The sequence below is a fragment of the Pleurodeles waltl genome, chromosome 6 (genome assembly GCF_031143425.1).
Source record: "Pleurodeles waltl isolate 20211129_DDA chromosome 6, aPleWal1.hap1.20221129, whole genome shotgun sequence".
Taxonomy (NCBI): domain Eukaryota; kingdom Metazoa; phylum Chordata; class Amphibia; order Caudata; family Salamandridae; genus Pleurodeles; species Pleurodeles waltl.
Window position 1 is genome coordinate 94,470,131 of NC_090445.1, and position 14,014 is coordinate 94,484,144.

The 14,014-nt window shown below is 48.2% G+C and overlaps 1 protein-coding gene across 2 annotated transcripts in view; it reads left to right on the top strand.

Annotated features, from left to right (window-relative positions):
• MED24 (mediator complex subunit 24) overlaps positions 1-14,014 on the top strand; it is a 308,225-nt gene that overhangs the window by 192,884 nt on the left and 101,327 nt on the right. For both annotated transcript variants that reach the window (XM_069237418.1, XM_069237419.1), the window contains exon 19: positions 1,037-1,212. In XM_069237418.1, coding sequence (XP_069093519.1) covers positions 1,037-1,212 — 176 coding nt within the window. The remainder of the gene's footprint in view (positions 1-1,036; positions 1,213-14,014) is intronic.

Genomic DNA, 14,014 nt, shown 5'->3' on the forward strand with positions numbered 1-14,014 from the left:
CTTTCCTCAGTTTTTTTTTCCTGTGCAAATGTTATTAATAGGCGTGGGTAGAACTCGTGGATTTTCCCTCCTCAGAATTCCGTGGAGTTGCATTAAAAACTCTGCAAGATTCCTGGGAATTCCCCAGCAGGAGAAATTCCGGCATGTTGTGCTGCTCGTGCTGATTTTTAGCCTCAGCACGAACTGCACCATACGGCGTGCCGGAGGGCGCTGCTTCTTTCTGCCGCTCAAGTAGATTTTCCACTCGAGTGGCAGCTCTCTCTCAGCAAACATTTGCAACTGCCCACATTGACAAATCACGCCGAGAGGCATTCTAGTGCCTGATAATTGCACTAGGGGACGCAAATTCTCATGTGCTCGCCAAAACCTTGGTGAACCGTGCCCTAGAAAAAACTTCCCCACACTTTAAGCAGAACATGGAGTGGGCAAAACTCAGCTGGTGGAGTTTAATTTTTCACCCACCCCTACTTATTACCTAGCAAAATGTGCACAGGGAACACTCATGGGTATGCGATATTGCAACAAAACTTGGAAAATTGAGACTAGACACTGACACTGGTTGATATTTCCCAGCCCTCTCAGAATAAGGGTTTAATCATTAATTTTTCAATGTTGTTGTGTTTGTAGTGCAGTGGGAATCTTTCAAAAGACTAGGAATCTATGGAACTAAGGTATCCATTAGGGGAACAAGTTACTCCCCTGAATACATGATGAGTGTGCAACTTCTCGCATTGAGCATAGTATGGTACTGTTATTGTGTAAAGTTAGCTGAAAGACAACAGAGTGCTGTACACAGTCGTATCACTCATTGCATTCATCATGAAGGCAGTACCACTGTAGCCACAAAGCTTCTTTTGTTCAGTTAAAGTAGTCATCTGCCGGAGAAAGACTGAATCAGGTGGTCTAGAAGGTAGGTAACTATTCTAATGCATGAAAAGATGCTTTTATGTTTTTGAAATGAAGCTCTCATCTTTGTCTGTGGTATTTACCCCTTTTACTGTTGTATCTCTGAAATATGTTGTGTTCTGGTTTTCAGAAAATCACTGATAACATCAAAGGCAAGGTGTGCAGTATGGCAGTGTGCGCCGTGGCTTGGCTAGTGGCTCATGTCCGCATGCTTGGATTGGATGAGAGGGATAAATCTCTGCAGATGATCCAACAACTGGCAACACCATTGGGCAGCGAAAGCATTTTACAGTTCTATAATGAGCGGTGAGTGGAAAAGAGGGAGGTAATAGACCATGTGGCAGCATGCAGCAATGGGGCAGTGCTTGGGATGTAGGGGAAGAGGAGAGTGGAGAATTAACTGTTCAAGAGCGAATGCTTTGCAGTGCTGGGGAAGGGTGAAGCATGAAAGGAGGGGGTGATATGGCATGTGGAGAGGACCAACACTGTTTGATTAAAAGAGTATAGCACGTGCTGGACAAGAGATGAAAAGACCAAAACCAGTGCCAGAGAGGATTTGGTAGAGAAAGAAATGAGGGAGTCCTGCCTAACCTAAGTATGGAATACACCCTACGTGGTAGTGAGGATGAGGAAGGAGGAACACCAGGTTTTATAAAGCCCAGAGAAAATACTGCAACTTAGAAGAGGAAACATTGCTTGAGAGCAAAGGGGTGATTAACAAATGCATTTTATGGGAGCGATGGGAGCTGATAAAATACACTACCTGGCTCTGAAAGGGAGAGGTGTAAACACATTTAGATTGGTTCGCTCTATTGGGCTGACATGAAGTTCTTGTCAGCCTAACTGTCATTTTCCTCTTCCTTCACCTTCACACAACCAGAAGCAATCTTGGTCAGCATTTCAGCTTTTTGTGACTAGATATGTAAATCTGAAGACAGATATAGAGAAGCCCACTGCTCATCCGTACAGCAGACAAGCCACTCTGTGCCCTTCCAAACACCCCCGCTCAGAGCCCCAGCCATGCTTTGCATTTTAACTCCAGAGTGGATGCAAAGGTAAATGTCACTGATGGCTTAACATATTCTCAAGATGAATTAATAAAAAGGTCTATTTGGTATGCACTGTGCCAACGATGGGGGAGATTAGACAATCTAATGATGAATACCTCTTTTTTTAAATCATTGCCCCCAATCTAACCCCTCCCCACCCCCTGGGGAGGGATAGAAAGCCCACTGGGCACCAGGGATTTATTTATTACACAAGAATAGAGGGATGGGGGCTGCCGAGAATGGACACGTTTATGCCCCCACCCCTGATAAAAGGGTGAATAGTCTTTCTGCCCCCCCCCCCTTAGTTGGGGGCAATTGCCCCTCATATGCCACCCGGGAGGGCAGAAAGTCAACTAGGCATTAGGCTTTTTTTTTTAAATTAAAAATAGAGGCATGGGTGCTGTCCAGAATGGGGGCGCAATGACTCCTATTGACCTTGGTTTGATCCATTCCTGTTGCTTTCACTAGGCCCAGCCACTGAAGTGGGACAGCATTTTTTTCAGCACAAGTGAGGTAATACTGGGGGGTAGGAATTTTTTGGATTCCTGTGGGTTCCGGATGTTTCCATGACAGAAATGCAAGGAAAATTATGGATTTCAGGTATAGTTTGAGGTTTGCAGTGCATTGTGGGTTAAAAAAAAACCTCATGGGATCCAGCGTCATCCCATCCTGGATTCCCCTATTTGTCTAGTTTTTCAAAATGTGCAGGTTTGCTAGGTTTCCGTAGGTACTGACTGAGCTAAGGCCCAAAATCCACAGCAACCCACTTTGCAAAAAACGGGTCAGTTTTGAGTGGAAAAATGACCCGTGGGCATCAGGCCTACCCACACAAGTGAGGAACCATTTTTATCAGAAGACTTGGGGGAATGCTTGGTGAAAGGAAGTTTGCTGCCCCTGCAGATTCCAGAATTTTCCTTCTCAGAAATATGAGGTACATTTTTTTTCAAAGTTTGCGGTTGCAAGGGATTCTGGGTAAAACGTCTGATGAGAGCTACACAAGTCACCCAATCTTGGATTCTCTAGGTATCTAGTTTTCAAAAATGTACAGCTTTGCTAGGTTTCCCTAAGTGCTGACTGAGTTAGGACCCAAAATCCACGGCTACCTACTTTACCAAAAAAAAAGTTTTTGGGAGTGGAAAAATGTGATGTACCCATGTTGCGCTTTGGACCGTTTCCTGTCACTGCTATTAGGCCTACCCACACAAGTGAGGTACTGTTATTATCAGAAGATTTAGGAGAATGCTCGGTGGAAGGAAGCTTGTGGCTAGAACTTTCCATCACAGAAATGTGAGGAAAATATGTGTTTGAGACGTGTGGCTGTAGATACACATGCTTTGCATACTCCTGCCATCTAGTGTTGGGTCCGGATGTGTGAAAGTTGTTTTTCTTTAAAGAATTCTTTCGAGTCACGAGGTAGAGTGACTCCTCCTCTTGGTGGTAATGTGCATGGGCATCTACTCCATTGTTAGGTTGTTTTCTTTCCGTCATCTGATTCAGACACGTGTGCCTTCGCTCCATTTCAAGTCAGTCACAGGTCGCCTTTTGGTTCATGTAACCCATTCCTTCATCAGTATCATTTCGATCAAGTTTCCCATCTGCAAATGAGCTACATCTCCATTGATTCAGTTTGCTTCACCCGTGGCCCCTGCAGGCCCTCACCCCTCAGGCCCTCATTTGGACTCCATCACAGTTTTCTGAGAATGCCCAACTGGTGATGGAACGGACACCCTTCCGTTACTGCCCGCGTTGCCACATGAAGTATCCCTACACCGACCAACTCTGTAATGTGTTTGTCACCTGAACACAGGGAAAGCGGATTGTGACGCCTGCAAATCCTTCCACTCGACGAAACTTGTTTGGTACCATCAAACTTGCCACCTGGAAATGTCATGCAGAACCATCAACAACACTTCCGGCATCTTTGGTCAGGAATACGTTGAAGCAGAGGAACGCCACTGTCAACCGTCGGTTGCGGAGAAAGAGGCATTTTCCATTGAGGGCAGTTCCGGCTCGGACTCGAAGTTTATTTGGAAATAGAGGACATTACTCCGGCTCAGCAGCCCATGAGTCCAGTATCCCCTGCTACACCTACATCCTATGCATCCCTCCAAGAGACGTTTGGCCCTTCTGGATTCACACTCAGAGTCCCTCGGTCCACCACTGTCTTCTGGCAATGGTTGGCACCGAGCAGCTGGTTCGGACACCCTGTCCTCCAGCTCAACGCCAAAACCTCCATTGAAGCCGAAGTCTTTGGCACAGAGTACGTCAGCCCCGGAACAACAGCCAGGGGCTGGCGTACTCTTGTGTCGACCGTTGCTGTCGATGTTGACCGTCTCAACGCCGAACGCCGCTTCGGTGCCTGAGCAAAAAATCTCCTTTGGTTCAGAAACCTTTAAAGCCAACCTCAAAGTCGGGTTCTGACACATCCGTGGAGCCAATGCTTTATTAACTCCAAGAACAGCTGAATGTTAAACAAACAGAGATCCACATCCAGCCCCACAACTGATGCATCCTTCCTAAAGCATTGACTCCGACACCTCCACCACCAGCTAAATAGAGGCTAACTTTTCAAGAGTCTCTGATCGTGCTTCTTCCATGCTGGTTCCTCTCAAACAACGGAGGAGAGTGGACAACACCACCAGCCCTTTGCCCCTTTCACCAGCCTCACCACCTCCCCCACCACCACTACAGTCTGTGGGAGAATGATTGCGCACCTCACCCCAAGGGTCTCCTCAGTCATATACTGCTGGATGTGGTGGGGCACAAGATACATTTGGGGCACCACCTAAAGATGACCCCTGGATGCCTATGATGCTGATCCCCCAGCAGACACAGATCTAGACTTATAACCTGCCCGCCCGTCTACTTCTGATGACACTACCTCTTATTAGGAGGTCATAGCCAGAGTTGATGTGTTCCACAACGTGGAAATACAAAAAGAGCCTCTAGAGGGGAATTTTCTCTTTGATACACTCTCAAGCACACATAAGGCTATACAATGTCTCCGTATGCTAAAGGGCATGCTACGACACACTGCACATATACTTAAGGATCCTGTTAGGGCTAGGGTACTGCCCAGAGGTGATAAAAAATACAAGCCCTCCCCATCTGATCCCATATAGATTAGGGGCCAGATACCATCAGACTCCCTTGTTACTACCACTGCTCGCAAATGCGACAACTCCCAGGCAAGTGGGGATAGTTGCCTCCTGATAAGTAGAGTAAGCATATCAATGCTGCGGGGATGAGGGTTGCGGCACAAGCAGTGTAGGAAGTTGGCTCTGTATGTGCTATTTCAAAGTAAGGAATAGCATGCACAGAGTCCAAGGGTTCCCCTTAGAGGTAAAATAGTGGTAAAAATAGATAATACTAATGCTCTATTTTGTGGTAGATTGGTCGAGCAGTAGGCTTATCCAAGGAGTAGTGTTAAGCATTTGTTGTACATACACATAGACAATAAATGAGGTACACACACTCAGAGACAAATCCAGCCAATAGGTTTTGTTACAGAAAAATATCTTTTCTTAGTTTATTTTAAGAACCACAGGTTCAAATTTAACATGTAATATCTTGTTTGAAAGGTATTGCAGGTAAGTACATTAGGAACTTTGAATCATTTCAATTGCATGTATACTTTTCAAGTTATTGACAAATAGCTATTTCAAAAGTGGACACTTAGTGCAATTTTCACAGTTCCTGGGGGAGGTAAGTTTTTGTTAGTTTTACCAGGTAAGTAAGATACTTACAGGGTTCAGTTCTTGGTCCAAGGTAGCCCACCGTTGGGGGTTCAGAGCAACCCCAAAGTCACCACACCAGCAGCTCAGGGCCGGTCAGGTGCAGAGTTCAAAGTGGTGCCCAAAACGCATAGGCTAGAATGGAGTGCAGGGGGTGCCCCGGTTCCGGTCTGCTTGCAGGTAAGTACCCGCGTCTTCGGAGGGCAGACCAGGGGGGTTTTGTAGGGCACCGGGGGGGACACAAGCCCACACAGAAATTTCACCCTCAGCAGCGCGGGGGCGGCCGGGTGCAGTGTAGAAACAAGCGTCGGGTTTGCAATGTTAGTCTATGAGAGATCAACGGATCTCTTCAGCGCTGCAGGCAGGCAAGGGGGGGCTTCCTCGGGGAAACCTCCACTTGGGCAAGGGAGAGGGACTCCTGGGGGTCACTTCTCCAGTGAAAGTCCGGTCCTTCAGGTCCTGGGGGCTGCGGGTGCAGGGTCTTTTCCAGGCGTCGGGACTTAGGTTTCAGAGAGTCGCGGTCAGGGGAAGCCTCGGGATTCCCTCTGCAGGCGGCGCTGTGGGGGCTCAGGGGGGACAGGTTTTGGTACTCACAGTCGTAGAGTAGTCCGGGGGTCCTCCCTGAGGTGTTGGTTCTCCACCAGCCGAGTCGGGGTCGCCGGGTGCAGTGTTGCAAGTCTCACGCTTCTTGCGGGGAGTTGCAGGGTTCTTTAAAGCTGCTTCTTGAAACAAAGTTGCAGTCTTTTTGGAGCAGGTCCGCTGTCCTCAGGAGTTTCTTGTCTTTTTCGAAGCAGGGCAGTCCTCGGAGGATTCAGAGGTCGCTGGTCCCTTGGAAGGCGTCGCTGGAGCAGAGTTCTTGGGAAGGCAGGAGACAGGCCGGTGAGTTTCTGGAGCCAAGGCAGTTGTCGTCTTCTGGTCTTCCTCTGCAGGGGTTTTCAGCTAGGCAGTCCTTCTTCTTGTAGTTTGCAGGAATCAAATTTTCTAGGGTTCAGGGTAGCCCTTAAATACTAAATTTAAGGGCGTGTTTAGGTCTGGGGGGTTAGTAGCCAATGGCTACTAGCCCTGAGGGTGGGTACACCCTCTTTGTGCCTCCTCCCAAGGGGAGGGGGTCACAATCCTAACCCTATTGGGGGAATCCTCCATCTGCAAGATGGAGGATTTCTAAAAGTTAGAGTCACCTCAGCTCAGGACACCTTAGGGGCTGTCCTGACTGGCCAGTGACTCCTCCTTGTTGCTTTCTTTGTTCCCTCCAGCCTTGCCGCCAAAAGTGGGGGCCGTGGCCGGAGGGGGCGGGCAACTCCACTAAGCTGGAGTGCCCTGCTGGGCTGTGACAAAGGGGTGAGCCTTTGAGGCTCACCGCCAGGTGTCACAGCTCCTGCCTGGGGGAGGTGTTAGCATCTCCACCCAGTGCAGGCTTTGTTACTGGCCTCAGAGTGACAAAGGCACTCTCCCCATGGGGCCAGCAACATGTCTCTGGTGTGGCAGGCTGCTGGAACTAGTCAGCCTACACAGACAGTCGGTTAAGTTTCAGGGGGCACCTCTAAGGTGCCCTCTGGGGTGTATTTTGCAATAAAATGTACACTGGCATCAGTGTGCATTTATTGTGCTGAGAAGTTTGATACCAAACTTCCCAGTTTTCAGTGTAGCCATTATGGTGCTGTGGTGTTCGTGTTTGACAGACTCCCAGACCATATACTCTTATGGCTACCCTGCACTTACAATGTCTAAGGTTTGGTTTAGACACTGTAGGGGTACCATGCTCATGCACTGGTACCCTCACCTATGGTATAGTGCACCCTGCCTTAGGGCTGTAAGGCCTGCTAGAGGGGTGTCTTACCTATACTGCATAGGCAGTGAGAGGCTGGCATGGCACCCTGAGGGGAGTGCCATGTCGACTTACTCGTTTTGTCCTTACTAGCACACACAAGCTGGCAAGCAGTGTGTCTGTGCTGAGTGAGAGGTCTCCAGGGTGGCATAAGACATGCTGCAGCCCTTAGAGACCTTCCTTGGCATCAGGGCCCTTGGTACTAGAAGTACCAGTTACAAGGGACTTATCTGGATGCCAGGGTCTGCCAATTGTGGATACAAAAGTACAGGTTAGGGAAAGAACACTGGTGCTGGGGCCTGGTTAGCAGGCCTCAGCACACTTTCAATTGTAAACATAGCATCAGCAAAGGCAAAAAGTCAGGGGGCAACCATGCCAAGGAGGCATTTCCTTACACAACCCCCCCCCCCCAAACGAAAGAGGATGAGACTTACCTTTCCCAAGAGAGTCTTCATTTTCTAAGTGGAAGAACCTGGAAAGGCCATCTGCATTGGCATGGGCAGTCCCAGGTCTGTGTTCCACTATAAAGTCCATTCCCTGTAGGGGGATGGACCACCTCAACAGTTTAGGATTTTCACCTTTCATTTGCATCAGCCATTTGAGAGGTCTGTGGTCAGTTTGAACTAGGAAGTGAGTCCCAAAGAGGTATGGTCTCAGCTTCTTCAGGGACCAAACCACAGCAAAGGCCTCCCTCTCAATGGCACTCCAACGCTGCTCCCTGGGGAGTAACCTCCTGCTAATGAAAGCAACAGGCTGGTCAAGGCCATCATCTTTTGTTTGGGACAAAACTGCCCCTATCCCATGTTCAGAGGCATCTGTCTGCACAATGAACTGCTTAGAATAATCTGGAGCTTTTAGAACTGGTGCTGAGCACATTGCTTGTTTCAGGGTGTCAAAGGCCTGTTGGCATTCCACAGTCCAGTTCACTTTCTTGGGCATTTTCTTGGAGGTGAGTTCAGTGAGGGCTGTCACAATGGATCCATATCCCTTCACAAACCTCCTGTAATACCCAGTCAAGCCAAGGAATGCCCTGACTTGAGTCTGGGTTTTTGGAGCTACCCAGTCCAGAATAGTCTGGATCTTGGGTTGGAGTGGCTGAACTTGGCCTCCACCTACAAGGTGGCCCAAGTAAACCACAGTTCCCTGCCCTATCTGGCATTTGGATGCCTTGATAGAGAGGCCTGCAGATTGCAGAGCCTTCAAAACCTTCTTCAGGTGGACCAGGTGATCCTGCCAGGTGGAGCTAAAGACAGCAATATCATCAAGATAAGCTGTGCTAAAGGACTCCAAGCCAGCAAGGACTTGATTCACCAACCTTTGGAAGGTGGCAGGGGCATTCTTTAAACCAAAGGGCATAACAGTAAACTGATAATGCCCATCAGGTGTGGAGAATGCTGTTTTCTCTTTTGCTCCAGGTGCCATTTTTATTTGCCAGTACCCTGCTGTCAAGTCAAAGGTACTTAAGAATTTGGCAGCACCTAATTTATCTATGAGCTCATCAGCTCTGGGAATTGGATGAGCATCTGTCTTGGTGACAGAATTGAGCCCTCTGTAATCCACACAAAACCTCATCTCTTTCTTTCCATCTTTGGTGTGAGGTTTGGGGACTAAGACCACTGGGCTAGCCCAGGGGCTGTCAGAGCGCTTAATTACTCCCAATTCCAGCATCTTGTGGACTTCCACCTTGATGCTTTCCTTAACATGGTCAGACTGTCTAAAGATTTTGTTTTTGACAGGCATGCTGTCTCCTGTGTCCACATCATGGGTACACAGGTGTGTCTGACCAGGGGTTAAGGAGAAGAGTTCAGGAAACTGTTGTAGGACTCTCCTACAATCAGCTTGCTGTTGGCCAGAGAGGGTGTCTGAGTAGATCACTCCATCTACTGAGCCATCTTTTGGGTCTGATGACAGAAGATCAGGGAGAGGTTCACTCTCTGCCTCCTGATCCTCATCTGTTACCATCAACAGATTCACATCAGCCCTGTCGTGGAAGAGCTTAAGGCGGTTCACATGGATCACCCTCTTGGGGCTCCTGCTTGTGCCCAGGTCCACCAGGTAGGTGACCTGACTCTTCCTTTCTAGTACTGGGTAAGGGCCACTCCATTTGTCCTGGAGTGCCCTGGGAGCCACAGGCTCCAGAACCCAGACTTTCTGCCCTGGTTGGAACTCAACTAGTGCAGCCTTTTGGTCATACCAAAACTTCTGGAGCTGTTGGCTGGCCTCAAGGTTTTTGGTTGCCTTTTCCATGTACTCTGCCATTCTAGAGCGAAGGCCAAGTACATAGTCCACTATGTCTTGTTTAGGCTCATGGAGAGGTCTCTCCCAGCCTTCTTTAACAAGAGCAAGTGGTCCCCTTACAGGATGACCAAACAGAAGTTCAAAGGGTGAGAATCCTACTCCCTTCTGTGGCACCTCTCTGTAAGCAAAAAGCAGACATGGCAAGAGGACATCCCATCTCCTTTTGAGTTTTTCTGGGAGCCCCATGATCATGCCTTTTAATGTCTTGTTGAATCTCTCAACTAAGCCATTAGTTTGTGGATGGTATGGTGTAGTGAATTTGTAAGTCACTCCACACTCATTCCACATGTGTTTTAGGTATGCTGACATGAAGTTGGTACCTCTGTCAGACACCACCTCCTTAGGGAAACCCACTCTGGTAAAGATACCAATGAGGGCTTTGGCTACTGCAGGGGCAGTAGTCGACCTAAGGGGAATAGCTTCAGGATACCTAGTAGCATGATCCACTACTACTAGGATGTACATATTTCCTGAGGCTGTGGGAGGTTCCAGTGGACCAACTATGTCCACACCCACTCTTTCAAAGGGGACCCCCACCACTGGAAGTGGAATGAGGGGGGCCTTTGGGTGCCCACCTGTCTTACCACTGGATTGACAGGTGGGGCAGGAGAGGCAAAACTCCTTAACCTTCTGGGACATATTGGGCCAGTAGAAGTGGTTGACTAACCTCTCCCACGTCTTGGTTTGTCCCAAATGCCCAGCAAGGGGAATATCATGGGCTAAGGTCAGAATAAACTCTCTGAACGACTGAGGCACTACCACTCTCCTAGTGGCACCAGGTTTGGGGTCTCTGGCCTCAGTGTACAGGAGTCCATCTTCCCAATAGACCCTATGTGTTCCATTTTTCTTGCCCTTGGACTCTTCAGCAGCTTGCTGCCTAAGGCCTTCAAGAGAGGGACAGGTTTCTTGTCCCTTACACAGCTCCTCCCTTGAGGGTCCCCCTGGGCCTAAGAGCTCAACCTGATAAGGTTCAAGCTCCAAAGGCTCAGTTCCCTCAGAGGGCAGAACTTCTTCCTGAGAAGAGAGGTTCTCTTTTTCTGACTGTGTTGCAGTTGGTTTCCCAACTGACTTTCCTTTTCTCTTGGTAGGCTGGGCCCTTTTTCCAGACTCCAGCTCTACTTTTTCACCCTGTGCCTTGCACTGTGCTCTTGTTTTTACACACACCAGTTCAGGGATACCCAGCATGGCTGCATGGGTTTTTAGTTCTACCTCAGCCCATGCTGAGGACTCCAGGTCATTTCCAAGCAGACAGTCTACTGGGATGTTTGAGGAGACCACCACCTGTTTCAGGCCATTGACCCCTCCCCATTCTAAAGTTACCATTGCCATGGGATGTGCTTTAGTTTGATTGTCAGCATTGGTGACTGTATAAGTTTTTCCAGTCAGGTATTGGCCAGGGAAAACCAGTTTCTCTGTCACCATGGTGACACTGGCACCTGTATCCCTCAGGCCCTCTACACTTGTCCCATTAATAAAGAGCTGCTGCCTGTATTTTTGCATGTTAGGAGGCCAGGCAGCTAGTGTGGCTAAATCCACCCCACCCTCAGAGACTAGAGTAGCTTCAGTGTGGACCCTGATTTGCTCTGGGCACACTGTTGATCCCACTTGGAGACTAGCCATTCCAGTGTTACCTGGATTGGAGTTTGGAGTGGAACTTTTCTTGGGACAGGCCTTGTCTCCAGTTTGGTGTCCAGACTGACTACAGTTTCGACACCAGGCCTTTTTGGGATCAAAGTTTTTACCCTTGTACCCAGGATTGTTTTGTGAAGAGGCTCTGGGCCCACCCTCCTGTGCAGGTGTTTGGGGGCCTTTAGAAGACTCTTGACTATTTTTATTTTTGGCTGTCTCACCACCCTTCCCCTGGGGAGGTTTTGTGACCCCTTTCTTTTGGTCACCCCCTGTGGAAGTTTTGGACACCCTAGTCTTGACCCAATGGTCCGCCTTCTTTCCCAATTCTTGGGGAGAAATTGGTCCTAGGTCTACCAGATGCTGATGCAGTTTATCATTGAAACAATTACTTAACAGGTGTTCTTTCACAAATAAATTGTACAGCCCATCATAATTACTTACACCACTGCCTTGAATCCAACCATCTAGTGTTTTTACTGAGTAGTCTACAAAGTCGACCCAGGTCTGGCTCGAGGATTTTTGAGCCCCCCTGAATCTAATCCTATACTCCTCAGTGGAGAATCCAAAGCCCTCAATCAGGGTACCCTTCATGAGGTCATAAGATTCTGCATCTTGTCCAGAGAGTGTGAGGAGTCTATCCCTACACTTTCCTGTGAACATTTCCCAAAGGAGAGCACCCCAGTGAGATCTGTTCACTTTTCTGGTTACACAAGCCCTCTCAAAAGCTGTGAACCATTTGGTGATGTCATCACCATCTTCATATTTAGTTACAATCCCTTTAGGGATTTTCAACATGTCAGGAGAATCTCTGACCCTATTTATGTTGCTGCCACCATTGATGGGTCCTAGGCCCATCTCTTGTCTTTCCCTCTCTATGGCTAGGATCTGTCTTTCCAAAGCCAATCTTTTGGCCATCCTGGCTAACTGGATGTCCTCTTCACTGGAGTTATCCTCAGTGATTTCAGAGGTGTTGGTCTCTCCTGTGAGGGAACCAGCATCTCTGACTATTATTTTTGGAGTCAGGGTTTGAGAGACCCTGTTCTCCCTAGATAGGACTGGTAGGGGGGAATTTTCCTCCAAGTCACTATCCTCTTCCTCTGAGTTGCCACCCTCAGAGGGGTTGGCCTTTTCAAACTCTGCCAAAAGCTCCTGGAGCTGTATTTTGGTAGGTTTGGGGCCCATTGTTATTTTCTTTATTTTACAGAGTGACCTTAGCTCCCTCATCTTAAGATGGAGGTAAGGTGTGGTGTCGAGTTCCACCACAGTCACATCTGTGCTAGACATTTTGCTTCTAAAAGTTGGAATACTTTTTAAGAATCTACAACTGGTTCTAGAATCTAATTCAAACTTTTACAAACTTTTAAACTCTAAAAGAAATGCTAAACAGGATCTAACACAAGGCCCTAGCAGGTCTTTTAAGAATTTAGAAAACTTTTCAAATTGCAAAAATCAATTTCTAATGACAATTTTGGAATTTGTCGTGTGATCAGGTATTGGCTGAGTAGTCCAGCAAATGCAAAGTCTTGTACCCCACCGCTGATCCACCAATGTAGGAAGTTGGCTCTGTATGTGCTATTTCAAAGTAAGGAATAGCATGCACAGAGTCCAAGGGTTCCCCTTAGAGGTAAAATAGTGGTAAAAATAGATCATACTAATGCTCTATTTTGTGGTAGAGTGGTCGAGCAGTAGGCTTATCCAAGGAGTAGTGTTAAGCATTTGTTGTACATACACATAGACAATAAATGAGGTACACACACTCAGAGACAAATCCAGCCAATAGGTTTTGTTACAGAAAAATATCTTTTCTTAGTTTATTTTAAGAACCACAGGTTCAAATTTAACATGTAATATCTTGTTTGAAAGGTATTGCAGGTAAGTACATTAGGAACTTTGAATCATTTCAATTGCATGTATACTTTTCAAGTTATTGACAAATAGCTATTTCAAAAGTGGACACTTAGTGCAATTTTCACAGTTCCTGGGGGAGGTAAGTTTTTGTTAGTTTTACCAGGTAAGTAAGACACTTACAGGGTTCAGTTCTTGGTCCAAGGTAGCCCACCGTTGGGGGTTCAGAGCAACCCCAAAGTCACCACACCAGCAGCTCAGGGCCGGTCAGGTGCAGAGTTCAAAGTGGTGCCCAAAACGCATAGGCTAGAATGGAGTGCAGGGGGTGCCCCGGTTCCGGTCTGCTTGCAGGTAAGTACCCGCGTCTTCGGAGGGCAGACCAGGGGGGTTTTGTAGGGCACCGGGGGGGACACAAGCCCACACAGAAATTTCACCCTCAGCAGCGCGGGGGCGGCCGGGTGCAGTGTAGAAACAAGCGTCGGGTTTGCAATGTTAGTCTATGAGAGATCAACGGATCTCTTCAGCGCTGCAGGCAGGCAAGGGGGGGCTTCCTCGGGGAAACCTCCACTTGGGCAAGGGAGAGGGACTCCTGGGGGTCACTTCTCCAGTGAAAGTCCGGTCCTTCAGGTCCTGGGGGCTGCGGGTGCAGGGTCTTTTCCAGGCGTCGGGACTTAGGTTTCAGAGAGTCGCGGTCAGGGGAAGCCTCGGGATTCCCTCTGCAGGCGGCG